The sequence below is a fragment of the Schistocerca americana genome, chromosome 2 (assembly GCF_021461395.2).
Source record: "Schistocerca americana isolate TAMUIC-IGC-003095 chromosome 2, iqSchAmer2.1, whole genome shotgun sequence".
NCBI classification, from domain to species: Eukaryota; Metazoa; Arthropoda; class Insecta; order Orthoptera; family Acrididae; genus Schistocerca; species Schistocerca americana.
This window is the reverse complement of record NC_060120.1, coordinates 479,833,397-479,856,320: the sequence shown is the minus strand read 5'-3', so window position 1 is coordinate 479,856,320 and position 22,924 is coordinate 479,833,397. Positions and strand designations below refer to the sequence as shown.

Here is a 22,924-nt window from a genome sequence, read left to right as displayed (position 1 = left end):
GGGAATCCACAGGGTTAACCACAATGCCACTTCAAGTATGGTTTATAACAATTTATAACTGTCACATGTGGTCCATTATCTAATTACTGTTTTCTCCAGAAAGGAGATGTAACAGACAAACATGTTACTCTTCTTTGCAAATTCTAATAATGTATATTCTCTGTCATTTCTGGTATCATATACAAAGTTTCTAACTGAAGAATCAGTCCTAGTTTTTATTCAAATTTTGCATGACAAACAACAGATGTTAGGAAATAAAAATATTTATGACAAATGAAACATTGTCACTTAATATTTGCACTAAAAATTGCTGCTGCTTACTGAATAATCAGTGACTTTCAAGGAAATTTTAAAAGGAAGGGAGAGCATCCATGAACAACATACAAGTACAACAACTGCATAGAAATGTACTGCTATAATCTTCATAGATAATACTCTCATCAATGCATTGTGGACTAAGATAAAGTAAATGTCCAAAACAAGCAAGGTGACATACCCTTTTCCAGCCAGCGATGGACATATTGGACTGACTCTGTTCTCTAACACTTCATGGCATTTGGTGCACCTTGTTCTGAAAAGTGAACCATGCAGCTCTATAACATCTTCAGCACCAGCTTGTTGATGCAGCCCATCAATATTTTGTGTAATTATTGTAAATGATTTCCCTTGATCTCTGAATCTCTTTTGGCAATCTGCTATGGCAAAATGAGCCTGCAACAGTTGTTTCATTACTTTAACACCATTTTAATTGAAAACAGCTACAACCATTGGAATTAATAGCTCTCCAGAAAATTATGTTGTAGGCCCAATCATAAAATGTGCTAATTTTTAGACTTCTATTTATAACAATCTAGTACTATTCTTAGTAGATTTTCAATGCCCTTACTGACATGCTCGTCAATCAAATCAGTACTCAAAAGTTTGATAAGTTTGCAAGAAATCTTTATGAGCAACACGCCTTTTTTTTGTGAGCTGAAAGAAGTTTATAACACCTAAGTATGAATGTAAACTGGAATGGTGACAATGTCACTAAATAATTTAACACTAGGCAAAGGCGTAACAATAAAGTTCCATTCTACAGATTTCTATAATTCTAATATTACATTTTGATTACAGTCCTCTGCTGAACCATTGTACAATGTAACTGTTGTGACAGTGAGTGCTAAATTTACAACAGAAGAACTGGCATAGCCAAAAGAAAGAGAAAGAAAACTTCACAGCAAAGAAACAAAAGTTTTCTGTGTAAGATACCACAGTAATTCAAGAAATTTCAAATTAATCTTTCCTTAGCAAATCTTCAAATAAGCAGCAATTTCAAAGAACATTCTGATAAAACCTTCATGTATTTCCACCACCCTCAAACGTAGGCTACACCTGATAACATTACAAAAGTGGGTGCGAGTGTCAAATTTGGAAATGTTGGTACATGGTGGGAGGCTGGTAAGGCTGCAGCTAAAAGGCCAAATTTGCCTTAGCAGGTAAGTGGCGTCAGGGTGTTGCGCATAGAAGAGGCATTTATGAAACATCAGGAGATGGGGAGGAAGTGAGTTACTAATGGGTCTTTCCCACAGTAAGAGGTAGATGATGGTTAGTACGAGCTTCAAACAGCCTCACGGTCATACAAAACTGGCATTCAATAGTTGTACCCTATATCCATCAATCATTTCTATGATATCCAATCTGCACAGCTCAAAAGGAGAGTACTCTGAGAGGCGAGTACAGTGATACAGGCCACTTAACTGTACCACAAAAATTATAAAAACTACAGCATTGTTAATCAAATACTAGCCAATAAATTCCACTAAATTATTAAAATGTACAGCCATTAAATGTGTGAAGCTACAGAGCCACGCAATATTTTAAACTAAAGACCTCAATGCTAGATACAACGTATCATATTAACTTGTTCTACAGTTTGGCTATGCACGTTGCAACAATATTGTAAATACCTTACACATGCCAGTAACACATCATACACAGTAATACAGTATAAGACAACCAATAAAACTTACCATGTCCTTATCATGATCCAGTGGCTTCATTAAATATAAGATGGTTTCATTATGCAAAACTGCAATTTTATTTTATATGCCTGTAATTGATCCACAACTAATAAAAATGATACAAGAGACTATAAAATGAATGGTACCACCAGATAGCTTGTTTAAAGACTATGCTAGAAAATACTCAACTTGCACAGATGCCTAAATTTAAAGATAAATTTGTATTGTGTATTATATCAATGTGACTAAAACTGGCATTTACCTACATTTCATTGAAACATATTAGTACTACTGTATTAATGAATGTAAAGAAGCTTCTTTGTACAAGCCAGATGTGGGAGATTAAAAGATACGGCATCCAACTGACCTGTGTCGTTAGCTCATGTGGGGCCATAAGCAATGGAACATCATCACTTTGTTTCACAGTCTGGACTCTTAATTCTGGTCAGTGATGAGCCATACTGCTATGCTGATAGAATGTTTTCTGGGTAGTGGAACTTGGAGATTGATTGGTGATCAGGTGATGCCCAGTTTCTTTAGTGCAGTCTCAGGAAGTCTTTGAATGGCGTGGCTTGTACTTTTAACTTAGTTACATTTTGATTTCACATTCTGCAACTTTTATAATTTGCATTAAGTTGGAGCATGGCTCAATTAGTGAATGCTGAGGTACAGTCAGTACTGGGATATAATGATGCAGAAAAACTTAATGTTTGTGAATTTTATTTACAGCATTCCAGCGCTTTATTTAAATATTACTGACACCATAGCATAGTACCCATGTGCTCACAACTGCTGGACAGTAATTTGCAGAGTCTATGAAGGCAACCCACCCCCCCCCCCCCCCCCCCCCCAACACACACCCGCACACAAAAATAAGGTCAAATAAAGTTTTGATCAGGGGCATAAGCTCACAATCTCATACAGCTGTATCACAGCAAAGAAATTAACTTTTCTACTATATTATTGTAAGTATGGCAACAAAATCTGCACCCACATGAGTACTAGGTTAAGGAACATACAGTACCTTGTTTGGTTTTCTTGTCATCACAAGTTCTCTTCTATAATGATAAAACTCCCACACAAGAGAAGGATCTCTCTGGAAAGCTTCAGGTGTGGCTAAGTTTTGTGCTTGATACTTTCTCCAGAATCCTCCAGATCCCCTGAAGGTTGGTATACCTGATTCTGCAGATACACCTGCTCCAGATAACACAACACAGTTTTTTGATTTTCTGAGCACATCCTTAAAGGCTGCCATGTCAGATATTGGTCGATTTCGTGAAGCCATTGTAGCTCTCAAAGTTAAAACTTTCCCTCCAGAGAAAAATGAATGCTTGAGTAGAACCATCCTGCACAAAAGTGTAAAGCTTTGGTTAGTTCATCAATTTATTTCTTAAAAAAACCTCATTGTAACTGATACATACACACAACTGAGCTTTCCATCATAAGGTGTTTTAATACACAATATGACAATCACATTTCACGCAGAAATTTCAGCAAAGCTTATTTGAACTTCATAAGTAGTTTTCTGCTTTTGACAGAGTAAATAAAATCCTTTTAAAAGAACTGTTTGACAGGTTGGATTTGTATAATGTGTCACTTGTATACAAAAGACATAACAGTGTGCACCTGTACAAATACAGTTCTACACATAAAATGAGTAAAGAAAGTGCATTAAATACAATGTATATCTCACATTTCTGAAGCACTCAAAATGTTTTTCCCACTGACTCAGCAATGTAACAATCAGGTCATTTGAGAACAAATATAAAATTATTTTTAAATTACAGATGCAGCCCTATCTTCATCCAGGTCAGAGTACTGGTAGTCTCCAATCAAGATGCCTTCAACTTCCTCTATGTTGCAATTGCCCAATTCATGTTTCATTCTAAAGGGTTCCTGTCTTTCTTTCTCAATACTTATAAATCACCATACAGCAGAGACACTGAGTTGCAGATATGCACAACAAGAAGACTGTTAGTAAGTAAGCTTTTGGCCAAAAGGCCTTCTTCTGAATTAAACAACACACACACACACACACACACACACATATTCATGAAAACACAACTCGCATACACATGACCACTGTCTCTGGCTGCCAAAGTAGCTACGCCTGACATTCTGCAGCAAGTCTGCCACGAAATCAACTTCAGATGGGATGTGTGCCACATAATCAATGGAAGTCACATCCAAACTGCATAGCTAAGTAAAGCTGTAATCGATCTGAAGGTTGGTTTGACCATTACAGTGCTTACTAGGCATGGTCCCATTTGAGCTGGTATGCTGTTGCCTTTTTCCGATTTTAACTTAACTCACAAGGAACCCCTTGAGAGCAAGGTTGCAAGTTCAGTCTTTAGAGAGGCTCATTCGAAAGTGTTATGTTAACAATTACAACAGGAAAATCATTAGCTGTTAATGACTCACTATGTGCATCAGGAGGGTGACGGAAAATGAGTGCCCAGGAGGTGCAGGGTCCAACTTACTATGGGATGTATGTGTTACACTTCAAAAAATGGGCATCATCAACATTCAAGAAATGTTCAAAACAAACCATTAACTTGCACCATGAACAACGAATGAAAAATGGCATGCCACGGCAATCTCAAAGGTTCACACTGTCAAATTGAAGGTGAACTCCTTGGGAATTACAAACTATACAGGACATTCAGCTAGGTATCCATTCTTACAGAATGCACATAGAATATTTTGGTGTAAAGGGGTGATGAGAACTGATGGAATATGAAGGGATGCAAACAAATGCAAAACAGTCTGTCATGAAGCTTGTCGTTCAGCTGGCTATCCTTTAAGGCATAGCTGCAGATAGTGTGACAATACGCCATATAGGCATGGAAAAAAAAACATTCAGAGACTGAATGGTTCCAGGTGGTATGCCTTGCAATGTCACACACTTTTCAGGAGAGATAGTTTGCTCTGAAGGAGTATTATTTTTATACACAGACCAGGAATCAAGAAAACGCAAGTTATTTTGACCAGCTATTGGCCAAAAAAAATAGTCTTTTTAGACCAATTCTACTCTATGCTGTGCATTGTCAAGATGACTCTTTGTTTGAAATTTCGTTATCTTGTGTCTTCCAATTCTGTAGCAATGTTTGAAGTTATGCAACCATCCACTGCTTCCCTTGAAACCACTGTAATCTATGTTACGCGCAGTTTCATCTGCATAACATAGTAGGTCACTATTGTACACATCCTGTAAATTGTACCAAGCATCCTTGAAATGTGCAAACACCAGTTTTTGTAACAAGTGTGCCTTGTCCTCCCTTGAATATCCATAGTTTTTCTTGTGCACTACACGGTCATAATGCTGTGCACTTATTCGAAATCTGTTCATAATTATTTTTTTACTATGCTGCAAATGATCTCCCACATATCTTATTATGTTTAGAACCTGCTCCTTGGACAACGATTGTCCTTTACTACATTTCACTGAAGATGGGATTTGTGGTTTCCTGTCCAACAGGGGTGGTGAACTAAATGGCTTGACACCTGTTTCACTATCACTTTCAGTTTTTAAGCGTGTATCATCATTGTACTCCTCATGCGTTAACCGCACAGTTGAGCATATGTGACACCATACGTTCCACTGACTCATCTTGCAGAGCTAATTCTTCATCTGCCACTTCTTTCTCACTCAGCGAAATTCCTTGGGTTCCTATCTGACGAAATGGTAACTTTGACAACTGTTGTAGATACAATGCAATGTTTGCTTTGTTTATTGTTGCTATTGCTCTGCTTTGTATTACCACCACTAGAGAGGAGAGCAGCTATGAAAGTGGGTGAGGGTTGGATGCGCAGAAGCATGCGGAAGTGTACCACGTGACTCACAGCCAATTACGTGCCAGTGACATTCTTGTCTTCTTTCTGTGTGGGCCGTGCTGTGTTCGGAAGTTCTAACAGTTTATTTCAGTCATAGTGTTCCGTACTGAGCACTGACTGCCTTCATAGTGTTCATTGTGAGTGATGGTATGCAATCACTCCGAGTGCTACACAAACAGGCAAGAGGTATAGTGTCCCATGTGTACCAATACTTTAAGAGACAATCTTCTGCAATCCACGCTGGCACAAAGCGCAGGTTGTACCATTGCCAAATGCCAGGAGCACAAAGTTGAAGCATGTGGTGTTGGTTTGAGGACCATTCAGAGAATATCCAGCGAAGCTAAGACGTATATGCAAGCCTGTGGCTCAGCTGTTTTCAAATCACCAGGGAAGTAACACGACCACAAAAGAGAAGTGGGTGAGCTAGACGATTTCATGAAAAACGTTTTGCAGCACATAGTGTCCAGTATGTATGCTGAAGGTGAATATCCAGCAGCAGAGAAACTAGTTTCGCGTATTAAAGAAGCGGAAAATTTTAACGGAAGCAAATAGACCATGTTGAGGATACTGAAAAACATGGGGTTCAGGTATCAGAAAAAAAACTATGGTAGGAAATTATTAATGGAACGAAGCAATATTGTAGCTGCAAGAACTGTGTTTTTGAGAACAATGCAGCAGATCAGAGAAGCTGACACATCTCGAATTTACTACTTAGATGAAACTTTCATTAATCAGAACCACACAAGGGCTATGTGCTGGAAAATGAGTGATGGGTATGGTGGATTAGAAGTTCCTATTGGTAAGGGTAACAGAATTATAGTGCTTCATGTCGTATCAGCAGATACTGGCTTTATTCCCGAGGGTAAGCTGATTCTTAAGGCATCAAAGGCTAAGAATTCTGAAGATTACCACTCTGAAACGACGTACGGCATCTTCAAAAGGTGGTTTACACAACAATTATAGCCACATATTCCTGTGTCTTCAGTTATAGCCATGGACAATGTGAGCATCCACTCAGTCCAAGTGAACAAAGCTTCAAATACGAACTCCAAAAAGGCAGACATTTTGCATGACTGTCATCTAACGAAACACCTCACAACTCGTCACATACCAGAGCAGAATTGCTGGTTCTTGTCAATCAACACAAGCCTGCATACAGAGTTTATGAGATAGATGAAATTGCAAAGCAGTATGGACACCGTATCATTAGATAACCCTCACACCATTGCTATTACAACACAATTGAGCTGGTATGGGTTCACGTTAAAGCATATATTGCAGAAAAGAACAATACATTCAAAATTGCAGCTGTCGAGAGACTTATACATGACAGCACCTCAACACCTGCATGGGCAGCTTGCGTATGACATGCAGAAAAACTGCAAGATGAAGATTACAACAGAGAAATTGGCAGGGACACGGTTACGGAACCATTCGCCGTAAATCTTGCTGAGTCTGATTCATCTACATCGGACAGCAAAGACAATGGCGTTGATTTCTTGGTGTGAAGTATGTAAGTATCAATTACTGCTACTTATGACTTTATTTGTGTGACTGTGTCTGCAGAAGCACAAAAAATTATTACTAGCTCATGTTTCACCTTTGACCTTGTAACAATGCCATTTTCTCCATAAAACATATTTCGTTCAATTAAGAACACATACTACACTCATGCTCATAAATTAAAGATAATTGCAGAATGTAGTGCCACACAACGTGGCACTACACAAAACTGGTGCTAATAGCGTAGGCACATAGGGAACACACACGACACAGATCTGTAAGTCCACGGTATTGGTGATAAGTTGAGAAAACTGCCCCGAAACACATGTGCTACAAAACGCCACTGTTTCCTGCGCATGTACCTCGACATCAATATGGGATATGATCACCAAGCACATGTACACAGGTCGCACAATGCGTTGGCATACTCTGGATCAGGTGGTCGAGCAGCTGCTGGGGTATAGCACCAGTGCCTGTCAGAGCTCCTGAAGTGTCCTAGGGGTGTGAAGACGTGCTGTGATACGTTGACCGAGAGCATCCCAGATGTGCTCGATGGGGTTTAGGTATGGAGAACAGGCAGGCCACTCCATTCGCCAGATATCTTCTGTTTCAAGGTACTCCTCCACGATGACTTCCCGATACACCTGACCTGTTACAGTTCCTCTGTCAAAGACATGCAGGGGTGTATGTGCACCAATCATAATCCCAGCCCCACACCATCAAACAAAGACCTCCTTTACAGGTCCCTTTCGAGGACATTAAGGGGTTGCTATCTGGTTCCTGATTCATGCCAGATGAAAACCCGGCGAGAATCACTGTTCAGACTACACCCGGACTCGTCCGTGAACAAAACCTGTTGTTCCAAAACCTATTGTTCCAATGACCATGTACTGTGTTCTTGACACCAGGCTTTCCGGGCTCTCCTGTGACCAGGGGTCACCGGACTGCACCTTGCAGGTCTCCGGGCGAATAAACAATGTCTGTTCAGTTGTCTGTAGATAGTGTGTCTGGAGACACTGCTCCAGTAAGGTTCCGAGCAAGGCTACCTGCAGTACTCCGTGGCCGTCTGCGGCCACTGATGGTGAGATATCAGTCTTCTTGTGGTGTTGTACACTGTGGACGTCCTGTACTGTAATGCCTGGACATGTTTCCTGTCTGCTGGAATTGTTGCCATAATCCTGAGATCACACTTTTGGTACACGGAGGGCCCGTGCTACAACCTGCTGTGTTTGACCAGCCTCCAGTCGCCCTAGTATTCTACCCCTTACAGCGTCATCAATATGTGTTCTTTGAGCCATTTTCAACACACAGTCACCTTTAGCACATCTGAAAACGTCTACACACTTACTCGCTGCACTGTACTCTGACATGCACCAACATATCTCTGCTTATGTGGACTGCTGCCAGCGCCACCGTGCGTCAAACGCACCGCATGGTCATACTCCGAGGTGATTTAAACCCGCAAACCGCCCACCAGAGCATTGTTTCACAATGTATCAGCATTATCCTTAATTTATGAGCACGAGTGTATAACACCGTAGCAGGTTGCACAATGAAAGAAAATTAGCTTTTAGTAATACATTAAACAAGTTGTTTCTGATATCCTTATGGTCACAAATTATTAAAACTTGAAAATGCTTTAAATGTATTTGATCACTGTGGGTGCCTAATGCAAGCAATGCAAAAATTCGTTTGATTAATGAAACAAATTGTTATCGTTCAAAAGAACATTAAACATTGACACTATTTAAAGAAAGAATGAAGCTACATCATGATTACTGACAAAATAGTGTGTGTCTTTAAGTTGAAGCTCTTCCATCTGTGTTTGCTTTACAAATAAATTGTTGTTTTGGAAGGGATTCACCTTGAGCAAAACACAATTGTTTCTTTTTGTGCTATCACCCAGAGATGTTTCATTGAGGTTTCAGCATCATCGTTGGGCTTTCACTTGCTTTCTGTTATACAATAGGAAAAATATTTGTTATTACTTACATATATATAAATTAGAGTTTTTAAGAAAGTTTTTACAAATCTGAAAACAACAAAGTTTTGCATATATACCTTGGTACCACATGCAGCGGTTTTCCTGGCTTTTTATGTTTTTATTTACAGCTGTTTTACTTTCAGAGTCTGTCACGTTCAGCTTTATAAAACTTAATGTAGAGAAATTATTTATCTCACTATTTTTTATGATTGGGAATGTTGTGATTGAGTTCAACATTAATTAATTCTATGTGGAAGTCGTGTGTGTGTGTGCGCGTGAAGTCTCTCATTACTAAGAATGCAGTTCGTAAAGTTCCCTGTTCAAAATGGTTCAAATGGCTCTGAGCACTATGGGACTTAACATCTATGGTCATCAGTCCCCTATAACTTAGAACTACTTAAACCTAACTAACCTAAGGACATCACACAACACCCAATCATCACGAGGCAAGTTCCCTGTGGAACAATGTTTATGCTAGTGCGCCATCAGCTGTCTCAGAGCGTGAACTGACAGAAAGAAACTGGCAGCATCGCAACGTATCTTTCCTCTCTCTCTCTGTGCAGAATGCATGAGGCACCCGCCTTTGTAGCTGCTTTCCACTATAGCAATTTTGTGAATTACTCAGCAGCTAAGCATTTCAAGTACACTCCATAGCCTCATGCTGTGCTCACCATTAGATACCTCCAGTCCCCCTGTTGCCATTAGCAGGCAATATTGTGGTCCCATGGTAGACAATATGTGAAGTGTCAAATGCTGTAAATATCATTGCCCTTTTGTGGCCTCACACTCCGTGTCAGCTAGTTATGGGGCGACCTACAATTTAAGGGGGGCAACCACATTAGGAAGTTCAAAAAATGTGATTTTTCTATTGCATAAATCATTAGCTTAACTGTCCAAGAATATGCCATCAAAATTTCAAAGCGAAATTCGCATTCGTTTAGATTTTATGAGTGTAGAACTGAGTGCACATCATGTACAAGCTCGAGCACAGATAGGGCTATCAAGGGATGAATTACAGGAGAGATGTTTAGGTGGCCACACACAAAATGTGAATGAAAGTTTTAATACCACTACTTGGCGATTAGCTCCTAAATACTTGCACTCTGGACTAAAAGTCGTTGAATTGGCATTGTATTTAGCAGCAGGCTTATTCAATGAAGCCCTTCTGATGGTCATGAACATGGCAGGAATTTTAGTAGGCACGCAAAGCTACTATTATGCCAGACAAATGGATAACCAGCGTGTGAGCCGGCAGAATCAACGTACATCATTGGAATTGAAGGAAGGTCGGAAAGCTCAGAAAGCACTGCTGCAAGTACAAAACGAAGCCTATGAGGAAGAAGAAGGGTTACTATATGGTGCTGGAATCGCAGATTAATCAGTAAGCATTTTACATTATTGTTAACTTCCTTGAATTTCTACTTTCCGAGAACTTTTTTTTCAAACGCCTTTATCTTGAAATGACTTTTTTCACATTTGCATGCAGTCTAAATCAAAAAGTGTAGAACCGATCATTGTGAAAACTGATAGTAGGATTCTATATAAAATTACAAATTATATGAAGCCACTTCTGAGATGATATCATGATTTTAAGGGTATTTTTTCTTTGCCTAATTAGAGAAAAAAAATCGTGAAAACTGAAGTAAATTGTTGCAACACTTGCAAAGTTTTCATTATTTTCACCTGCATTGAGGTTCATATTCCTAGAAAATAAGTTATTAATGTAAAATAAAAACCTTTTTGATTTCAGATGAAAATCGGAATGGCTACACTGCATGCATTTGGAGAAGTATACTCACAACTTTCAGTGAACATCACAGCGTAACTTCGTATTTTTGGCTGAAATTATTTTAAAAAAGTCACAAAAACTGTTCGAAATATGAATGAAATGATGTCAAAATTTGATTAAATTCTAATTAATTCTTCCCACCCAAAAACATCCCAAAAAATCAGTGTCAAAACAGCCTCCTAATGTGGTTTCCCCCCTTAAGATGGAATCTGAAGCACACTGCAACTATGCATTTTTCACATTAACAAACACTGACAGAGGAGAAACAAGCGATAATTGATACATTAAAATTCTAGGAGTTTGGCACTTAACGACAGCCATCGAGACTTACTCATGTTTACCTATGAGGTAAAAAACATGATGTACTTTGTAAAAACGAAACAAAAACCATTTTCATAAATCATATGAAAAAATCTACACTCCTGGAAATTGAAATAAGAACACCGTGAATTCATTGTCCCAGGAAGGGGAAACTTTATTGACACATTCCTGGGGTCAGATACATCACATGATCACACTGACAGAACCACAGGCACATAGACACAGGCAACAGAGCATGCACAATGTCGGCACTAGTACAGTGTATATCCACCTTTCGCAGCAATGCAGGCTGCTATTCTCCCATGGAGACGATCGTAGAGATGCTGGATGTAGTCCTGTGGAACGGCTAGCCATGCCATTTCCACCTGGCGCCTCAGTTGGACCAGCGTTCGTGCCGGACGTGCAGACCGCGTGAGACGACGCTTCATCCAGTCCCAAACATGCTCAATGGGGGACAGATCCGGAGATCTTGCTGGCCAGGGTAGTTGACTTACACCTTCTAGAGCACGTTGGGTGGCACGGGATACATGCGGACGTGCATTGTCCTGTTGGAACACCAAGTTCCCTTGCCGGTCTAGAAATGGTAGAACGATGGGTTCGATGACGGTTTGGATGTACCGTGCACTATTCAGTGTCCCCTCGACGATCACCAGTGGTGTACGGCCAGTGTAGGAGATCGCTCCCCACGCCATGATGCCGGGTGTTGGCCCTGTGTGCCTCGGTCGTATGCAGTCCTGATTGTGGCGCTCACCTGCACGGCGCCAAACACGCATACGACCATCATTGGCACCAAGGCAGAAGCGACTCTCATCGCTGAAGACGACACGTCTCCATTCGTCCCTCCATTCACGCCTGTAGCGACACCACTGGAGGCGGGCTGCACGATGTTGGGGCGTGAGCGGAAGACGGCCTAACGGTGTGCGGGACCGTAGCCCAGCTTCATGGAGACGGTTGCGAATGGTCCTCGCCGATACCCCAGGAGCAACAGTGTCCCTAATTTGCTGGGAAGTGGCGGTGCGATCCCCTACGGCACTGCGTAGGATCCTACGGTCTTGGCGTGCATCCGTGCGTCGCTGCGGTCCGGTCCCAGGTCGACGGGCACGTGCACCTTCCGCCGACCACTGGCGACAACATCGATGTACTGTGGAGACCTCACGCCCCACGCGTTGAGCAATTCGGCGGTACGTCCACCCGGCCTCCCGCATGCCCACTATACGCCCTCGCTCAAAGTCCGTCAACTGCACATACGGTTCACGTCCACGCTGTCGCGGCATGCTACCAGTGTTACAGACTGCGATGGAGCTCCGTATGCCACGGCAAACTGGCTAACACTGACGGCAGCGGTGCACAAATGCTGCGCAGCTAGCGCCATTCGACGGCCAACACCGCGGTTCCTGGTGTGTCCGCTGTGCCGTGCGTGTGATCATGGCTTGTACAGCCCTCTCGCAGTGTCCGGAGCAAGTATGGTGGGTCTGACACACCGGTGTCAATGTGTTCTTTTTTCCATTTCCAGGAGTGTATATGAAGTCATTTTAGAAACATCATGTACACCCTCAAAGAGGTAAGTGAGATTAGTTATGGAGGGTAGGAAAGGATGGCGTTGCAGGTCATTGTGACCCTACATTAAGAGTGGGATCCAACTATTGTGAGGGATAGAGTGTGCAAACATAACTTTTTTCATCTCTGCAGGTTGTGTTTCAGCATCATCATCATCATTATTATTTTATTATTAATCACAATACACAAAAATATTGTTTTAGTTTCTTGCAACAACTAACCCTGTCTAAACACAGGTGCTGGAAGTGGTGATGTGAGGTTTCCCTTGTGTGGTCAACATACTCACGTTGATAACCCAAAACCAGTAACTGCTTCTGAAATGTTTTTATGATTGTTATCACAAGTAAATAAAAAAAAGATAATTTGTCAGTCACATACAATCTGTTGGCAGTATGTTATTTTTCCCATGCTAAGATAATTTATTGTTGTTTTGTACACAGTTAACTGCATTTACTTACGCCCAAAATCAGAATGAAGCTATAATTTCAAATAAGTAACATATTGCAGTGGGAGGCTGCAATCTACTATGAGGAACTCCTGTTTACAATAAAAATATTGTCTCACAGGGAATTCTTTTCATTTGGCCTTCAAAATGTTGAGCTTCTCACTTTCTTCCATTTTACTGCCTTCTGAAAACAGAACCTCCATAACAGTGCACCCTCCCAAACCATGGGCTATCTAAAGAAAACCTTTCTAGCCCAACCCCTTGTCTGGTTCAGGTTCATAGATGATATCTTTACAATCTGACTCAAGGCCAAGACACCCTATTTTCATTCCTTCACAACCTCAACACCTCTCCCATGCACTTCACCAGGTCCTCCTCAACCCAGCATGGCACCTTCCTAGATGTTGATCTCCTCCTCTCTGATGCACCTGAGCTTGTATGTGTGACAGATTATTAGAACAATGGCAACATTGACAGTTCAGTACATATTTAACAGCATTTTACGATGTAATAAGTGTTGTACTCATTGGATCTCGTGGGACTCTCACAGTCAAAAGGCTGCATTTTGATGACGACATGTACTCATGTCCGACAGTCTTATATTCTGACAGAATGTAAGTTATGTACATTTCTCACCAATTTTTATAATTATGCTACTACCTTAATGAAATGTTTGCTTAATTACGTATATACACCCTATGCTTCACTTTTGTATTTCTTTGTGTTTAGGTAACTTTTGCAGTGTTACTTGAAAATGGCCCTAAGGCCGAAATTGTAATTGTAATAATAAATATTTTATGCAGTCAACGGTGACTATGATGTCTTTTAAGAAACATTAGCAACACCTTTGTACTCTGTATATGACTAGATGGTTCTCTGGTTTGATAATGCTTCACTGGAGTTTGATTATTGGCTATCAATATGGACTTCTCTTGCTGTTCCTTTTGTATGATTCTGTACCAGCCAACAATGGTCACACAGTAATTGTGTTCTTATTTGGTGTAAGAGAACTTGCTCCAGTGGAATCTGTGTTGAACTTATACATAAAAAACATACTTTGGAACAACAATATCATGGCAACAAGAATCACTGAATATGATCTGCAACATGTGGTTTTTTATCATTATTATTTTTATATATATGATAATTTAATACTGAGGATGGGTCAAGGATTCCTCAAAAAGTGGCAGCAAATCCAACTGCAATAACAGGCACAGTCTAGGAATTCTGACCACAGCAACAGCAACAATTGGAACAGCACAAAGCTACAAACTGCACCCCCTTCCCCCTACCTGCTTGCTAAAACAGATGACTGGGGTTCATATCAGTATCAGTTACATATTTACTTTAAGGAATGTTGTTATTATTCCAGCCTGGATTTTCCACTGTATTATTGTAAAGAAAGTCATATCTCAAACTGATGCTTAAGTGTACTTACTTGCAATCTTAAAAGGTGGAAAGCAACTAGAAATGAATCTTGTATAAGTTGCTTCAAGACTTACAACACAGTAACTGTCATCAGCACTGAGTGATCTGTATTTTAAGTGACAAATCTAGTCACACTGCTGCATTGTGTCAGAAATTCGATGGCACCAATTGGCCTACTTTTGCCACTTCAAATACAGCAAGTATTTACCACTCAGTCATTGTATTATGAAGCTTAGGCACAACTGTCAAGTCATAAACACAGAGGTACAGTTAGTCTGAGACAGGAGGCTATCATTAATGGAGAAACTAGTCTCCTTTAAACCAACCTACAAAGTGCAAATTATTTCTTATAGCTAGTTACAAAAATATTTCTATTGTGCTTTAACATTATTGCTTGCTTATGGCTCATCTTATAGCTTAAAAAAATTGGGCTGTGTGCTTTATCACTGTTTGGATTTCAAATGCATGGCTCAGTAAACATTGTTTCAGAAAAAAGAATCCCCTTTACTGATTTTTAGAAGCATTATGCAATGAAAATGCTTTTGATATTGTTTAAAATTATTCTTACAATATTGAAGGATGTATCACAAAAATCATCAAAGCAACCGAGATTCTCCAGAGGTAAGCCAATCCCATCTGCACTTCTAGGTGACAAAGAGAGAGTTAGATCATTTACTAGAGCAAGTAAATTAATCCATTTTTCTATTCACTGGGCTACTTCATTAGTCATTATTCACAAACCTAATGGGCCATTAAATGTTTCAGGCAATATTAAATCTACAATGAAATCACAACCAAAAGTTGACATGTATCCCACTACAAGGCTTGAAGCAACAATGTCTCCTACATCAGGTGGACAATACTTTTCCAAAATCAACTTATCTGATGCATATCTGCAACTTCATCTCAATGAATCAAAAACATGCTGTTATAGCAGGAACAAAGATGATGTACGGAACATAGTGCTTCATAGAGCAACACTTAAGCTACAGGATGTGTGTAGCACTGAACAAATTGACTGGACTACAGTAATACAACGTAAAGAGTAGGCTGAGCACTCGTTTGTGTTCACTTAAATAATGCTGTTTCTTTGGTGTCTCAGTAGAGCATGTCAGGGACTGAACCAGGTGGCCTCTGCAAGTCGGCCTGCAAACTGCATGGATGCACACTCTCTGAAATCACCCTCCCTCCTAGGGAATGGGAAAACCACATACCTAAATACATGCATAAAAAACACTAGACACAGAAAAATGCATGGTACTGAGAAAGCACTGGTAACAAAGAAACATTGGCACTGAAAAAGCACTGGTATTGTAAAAACACTGATCTTACAAGGCACTGAGATTATGAATCATGGAAAACACCAATGACGGTAGTGACACCCATCTCATCAGCCAATGATGGTGGCTGCTGCAGCATGTGGCAAACAAGCACCAGCGAGTAGGGGTGTAAGTGATGAGCGTGCAGGTTGGCATGCCATCTCCCCACTTGTAAGAGGCCATAGGGCAGGACCAGGGACAGCGCAGCCACAGCTGGTCGAAGTGATGGGATGTTCACCCAACAGGAGTGTGGACGACGCACAGGCACCAGCCCCGGTAATGTCTGATGGTGGCAGGAACAGAGTTCAGCCGGCAGCCGAAACTATGAGCCCAAACAGGTGTGCATGGTCATAACAATTGCTGAACCGCTGTTGGCAAGTGAACGAGTGTGCGTGGTTGGTGCCCATGCAGCAGCTCCATTGGGCTCTTGTACCCCACCAGAGTGAAATGGTACAAAGTCAAATACGGTCTAAAGCAGCTTCAGTGGACCTGCTAGATACGAACTTCTGCATCTGAGTTTTAAACATCCAAACCATGCATCTGACTTCACCATTAGTTTGAGGATGAAAGAGGGAAGCCGTGAGATGGCGAGCACCATTAGCCTGACAAAATGATGTAAATTCTTGAGAAACAAACTGGGGTCATTAATGGTAATCACGGAAGACGCAAAATAGCAAAAATCTTAGGCAGGGCCAAAACAGTGGCCACTGCTGATGTGGACAGACAGCACACCATGAAGGGAAAAATGGAAGAGACATCCACTAAAATGAGCCAAAACTGATTTATGAAGGGCCCAACAAAATCAAAAAGTAGATGCTTCCACAGCCGCTGCAGCATTGGCCAGGGGCAGGGGGGCAAAGATGCCCGCAGGGCTGCCTGTTGCTGAACACAGTGAGTGCAAGCGGCAATAAGCTGCGTAACGCCCCCATCATATGGCTGCCAACACACATGCCAGCAGGCCAAAGCTTTGGTGCAAGAGGTCTCCCAATGACTGGCATGCAGAAGCTGCAGTACATTATGGCGTAAGGAAGTGGGAATCACAACCCAGGGAGCAGTGTCCTCCGTAGCTAAGAAAAGAACCCCATCAAACACAGAAAGGTGGAGCTGGAGGAAGAAGTGATTACACAAGGGATCTGAGGCACAGTCTGGGGGTTTTTCTAGCCAACTGTACTGCACAAAAGGGAGGACCCAACTAAGTACAGGATCCACAGTGAAGGCCAATGCTATTGTGGCACTAGTGATGGGAGAACCATTGATTGCATTCTGTTTCATGGTATCTAAATAGAAACAAGTCAACTAATGCTTATCGAATGCCAGGTCTGAGCCTATTGGAAGGCGAGATAAGGCATTGGTGCTGGTGTGTTGTGCTGTCGGCCAGTAATGGATCTGATAATGATAATGGGAGAGGAAGAGAACTGACCACTGGTGCTGCCTTGTCTGACATGGAAGCCTTAGAGTTAAAAAGAGCAACCAATAAATAGTTTATGATCTGCAGTTAAATGGAACTTAGAACCATACAAGAAGATGTAAATTTTCTTGAGGGTGAACACAATCGCTAAAGCCTCCTTTTCAATCTGAGAATACCACTGCTGAGCAGAACTTAAAGTCTTAGAAGCGTAAGCAATGGGTTGTTCAGATCTGTCTGAATATTTGTGCACCACTACCACACAAATACCATGCTGGGAGGTATCCGTGGTTAACATGAGATGATGACATGGCTGAAAAGTGGCCAGACACAGCGTAGATTGAAGCTTAGATTTAAGCAAAGAAAATGCTCCGTCACAAGCCAGGGACCAGAAAAAAGGCACATTTTTACACAAAATTGCATGCAGTCGCTGAGCAACAGTGAATGCATCTGGTAAAAATTTATGGTAGTACACAACTTTAGCTAGAAACACCTGCAGTTCCATAACAGAGGTCAGCCACAGCAAACCCACAATTGCGTCAACGTCGTGACCCCTGTGCGAGAAACCTCAAAACCTATGTACTCAACTGATGGCTGGAAAAAAAAGAGCTAGGATTTGCCAAGATTGCACTTGAAACCCACAGACTGCAAAACAGAAAACAATGATCTGAGATTGTTTGTTATGGTGGTCTTCGATGGAAGAACCCGAAACAATGATATCGTCGAGGTAATTGATGTAGCTGGATACAGAGGCTGTCAGCTATCTAAAAAATGCTGAAAATTGCAGTTGTGTTTGTGGTGCCAAAAGGCAAGTATTGACATTGGTATACACTGATAGGTGTATTGATAACAAGAAGGCACCTAATGGCCTCTTCCAAGAGGAGATGGAGGTACACTTCTGGGAAATCAATCTTGGTAAAGTAGTGGCCACCTGACAATTTTGTGAGCAACTCATCGGGGTGGGGCAAAGGGTACACATTTATTACAGACTGTGCATTAAATGTGACACTAAGTCACCATAGAGGCGAAGCTTACCCGTCGGCTTCTTATCGATGACCAGTGGTGTAGCCCATTCACTAGAAGAAACAAGCTGAATGACACTGAGCGGAGTCTAATTCGGCCTTGGCAGAGTCGTGCAATGTGAGAGGCACCTGTTGCATCCAAAGTAAACCGATGGTGGGCGGATTCCTTCACGTAATGTGTACCTGAAAACCAACAGCACAACATAGCCCAGGGGAAATCAGAGATGAAAACTCAGAGCAGAGGATCTCCAGTTGCTGATCAGAAACTTCACCTGGACACTAAATTTACCTCTCAGCAATGGCGAAACACAAAGCATTTAACACATCTAACCAAGACAGATCTATGGTATGGGGATGATCCGTGATGAGGAATATGAGGGAATGAACAGCAAATTTGTAAGAGACAGGAGGGGAGAACTGACCTAGAATCGTAATCTGCTGTTTACTGTAGCTAACCAACTTCCGTGAAACCTGTGTGAGGGGAGGTGAGTTCAAGTCCACATATGCCTCTGCATTTAATAAAATCACTGCAGCTCCTGTATCAACTAGCATTTTTAGTGGTTTATTAAACACACGCAAGTCAATAAACAATTTATATGGGAAGACAGCCATTGTAGAGATACAGTTTATGACCATCAGTACTACTGTGTCTGCCACGCCTGAAGAGGAGTAACACACTGATGCAATGTGACCTTTCTTTCAGCATTTGTTGCAAATTGCCCAACACTTAGGGCACACAGCATGCTCATGTTGGATGATACAGTACGAGGAAGACAGAAAAGGGTATGTGACCACTGTTGTTATGCGGTTTGTTGCCGCCGTGGCCATAACCAATGCTGCCCATGTGACGCTGAGTTGAAGGTTGTATTGCTGCAACGCCTTCCCCGTCATCCTGAACACTTGCAGCGTGCCTAACGCAATTGACTGAGCAACTTCCGATACCTCCCCTCCATACAGCAATATGATTGCCAGTGGCAGTGACACTTCAAAAGACTGTGCTATATTGAGCACAGCCGTAAGCGTCAGACTCTCACACTGTTCCTTGTCGCAGACTTCCCTATCTGGGGTCAGACTATTAACAACATCACGCACTATGTGATCAGCGATAGGTTCACGACAGGTACAAGTTACAAATTTACAACAAAGGCTCAACCGTGTAATTTTGCAGCCCAGGTTTTGCAAGATTGGTTTGGACATTTCTTGACAACAGTAAAATTCTACATGTCACAACAACATGCATTCTGTCACAGTAATAGGTTGAGAGAAACTTGCACATTTCATCAAATGATACGATGACCAGTTTTTGCAAAGGTGCAAGTTGGCACAACAACTGATATATGTGCATCGAAGGCCAGGAAAGAAAGAAAGCCCTACACGAGTTTGCAACAGGAAAGTAACCTCCGCAAACATGCAGACACCACTTGATCGATGGCGGTAGTCAAAGCCTGATGTTGTTCTGTGAAAGCTTGCTGCTGGGCAATGAGACGTTGGAGTATTTCTTCTATCAAGATGTTTGTCGAATGACTTAGCACCAACACTAACATTTGGAGAAAATATAACCCTCATTTGTCACCAAGTTTGTTATAGCAAGAATAAATACGATGTATGGAACATATTACTTTATAGAGTGATACATAAGATACAGGTTGTGCGTAACCTTGAACAAATTGACTGGGCAACAGTAATAAGGCATAAAGAATAGGCTAAGCACTAATTTGCGATCACTTAAGTAATGTTGTTCCTTTGGCGGCTCACCAGCGTGTGCCAAGGGCCAACCCAGGTGGCCTCTATAAGCAGGCCTGTGAACTGTATGGATGTCTGCTCTCTGAAATTGCGCCTGTCGTGAGTGAAAGCACATCACATACTTTCTGGACTGTATAAGTGTAACTGCCTGTCATTTGGAGCTGCCAGGGTCTTGCAATTGCTCGGTAATATTTGGAACAATTAATAGAAAAGATCCCTCTATGTGTGCACTACCTAACAACATTATTGTAACAGAATCAACTCTGTAAAACTGAATAAAGAAAGACATTATGTGTAATCCTAAAAAGTGCACATCTGCTCTGCCTACAGTGTAATAATAAGTCCACAGCATAATCAAAGATATGGTAATGCCAACTCAATGACATATCAAAGAAAAGGTAAACTAAACTGCTCAAAAAATGTTTTGCACCACCTGCATATCTCTGATTAAGAATATTTCATACGAGGTCCTGGTTAAGGACAAGGAAGTCTGTGCTACCGCTGCAATGGCCTCAATCCTCAACCAGATCCTCCAACATGTGTAACAGAGATGGTCTTGTGAATTTTGACAGCACTGTGCACCTTTCATTCATTGTGTTATTGCTTCAAACTTCACAGTAAACTGCTACTGGCCCTGGATTCATTGGACTTTAGAACAATAATTCCACAAGCACTCTGTATGCTAATCCCCAAAGGAGAGAAGGAAATGAAAGAATAAGCATTGTGAAACAAACAAATAGAAGTTTTACTGTGAAATAAAAACAAAATAATAATCAATAAAAAGGTGGTCACTTTGAACATGTACATCTGTGAAATCAAAATCCGCTACTGGGTGACATTCAACACTGTGATGCTCCATCCCTGCACTGTAAGCTGTTTGGATATTGCTCAGCCTACTGCTTAAGCCTTCAATGGTGGTCCTCCTGACAACATCCAATGTGTGGGAAGCATTGCTGCTACAACACACTGCAAATTTCAACTGCGCCTAATTATGTTTTAATGAGGTTCATGTCAATGGCTACAAGATAAGCACAGTACTTAATCAACATTCAGTGCTTAATAAATTACTGCCTCATGGCATGGAATTCAAATGCTGATGACCCCTGCACTTTCTTATGAACTTGGATGAGGATTTCAGCTTTCAGGAAACATGTTTTCAACTACAGCAGAGTTTAAAACATATTTCATACAAGGTCCTGGTTACGGAGAAGGAAGTCGGTGTCACTGCTTCAATGGACTCAGTGCTCCAACATGTGTAACAGGGATGGTCTTGTGGATTCTGACAGCACTGCACACCTTTCATTTATTGTGATAGTGCTTTAAACTTCACAGTAAACTGCTACTGGCCCTGGGCTGCAGAACAATAATTCCACAAGCACTCTACATGCTAATCCTCAAATTACTACAAGTACACTGAGGTACAACACATAACAATAACTTAGCTTGATGGCATGCCTATTGGTCTGGCATCAATTCAGAAATTGAAAAGACTACCAAAGTTCAGAACAGTGGTCATCACTGGTGCCACATTTTTCGTCTCTGCCAATACAGCAGCATTAGGAAAGAATCCATGAAGACTATGCAAGGGTTTTCCTGTACTCAATGTGGCCCCCTGGTAAGAGACACCTTATCAAACTACTCCTATGGGCAAATATTTCATCCACCATCGCTCACTATTATTCTAATTAGTTTCCTGACCTTATACAAGTGGACACCAATGAAAGGATGAAACCCAGCCAAGATCATGCACAGTCACTGCCACAAGTTCGTGTTTGAGCTCCCGCACCCATTGCCTTGAGTGGCATCACAAGTGCAGACTCTTTACCGTCTAAGGGGCTGAAGTGTGTGCATGCAGATTTGGGCTTGCATCTGACTGGTTGCCAGACACAATTTTAGGTGAATGGAGACAGCAAATGTTTTGTGACTTGAACCAAATGCACATCTTACATCACACAAGAAAAAGTGAAAGACACAGCTATAAGAACACCTCACTGCTTGCATCATCATCGTAGGCAGTCTCTGCAGCATTTCAGACCACCACCTCCCTGACAACACCAGCTGATAACTAAGCATTATAGTACATAGATATCCTTGAGGTGAATGTAACAACAGTGTGCAGTGTCTCTTGTGATGCAACTGTGAGCTATACAGATACAACCTCTCTCTGCTCAAGAATCAATGTACCTCAGACATTACCCCTTCCATTGAGCCCCTCCTCCACCACAAGCTCTAGCCCATATCAAAGAAACATGCCTGGGTGGCAATGGAGATGGAAACAACATCTCTGGCCAGCGTGCAGCTGCATCAACAGGTGCAGACATAAAGCTAGACCTGTTTACTGCTAACAAATCTCCAATGACATCCTCTGACGGAGAAATCTTCGGCTCTGAGATTCCACTGCTGATCTCCTTAAGGTAGACCTACAATAGCAACTTGCATATTCATATGATGTCCGCCCCCGGTAGCTGAGTGGTCAGCATGACAGACTGTCTATCCTTTGGGCCCGGGTTCGATTCCCAGCTCGGTCGGAGATTTTCTCCGCTCAGGGACTGGGTGTTGTGTTAGCCTAAT

General features: G+C 41.5%; 1 protein-coding gene across 8 annotated transcripts in view; it reads right to left on the bottom strand.

Annotated features, from left to right (window-relative positions):
* LOC124596063 (NAD-dependent protein deacylase sirtuin-5, mitochondrial-like) overlaps window positions 1-22,924 on the bottom strand; it is a 120,796-nt gene that overhangs the window by 26,023 nt on the left and 71,849 nt on the right. For 5 of the 8 annotated variants that reach the window (XM_047135040.1, XM_047135043.1, XM_047135041.1 and 2 more), the window contains exons 2-3: window positions 3,028-3,349; window positions 497-711 (exon numbers count right to left, since the gene is read on the bottom strand). In XM_047135040.1, coding sequence (XP_046990996.1) covers window positions 497-711; window positions 3,028-3,349 — 537 coding nt within the window. Of the gene's footprint in view, window positions 1-496; window positions 712-3,027; window positions 3,350-9,204; window positions 9,296-18,623; window positions 18,794-22,924 lie in introns of those variants that run through there. The other 3 variants (XM_047135044.1, XM_047135042.1, XM_047135039.1) reach the window with 2 other exon arrangements.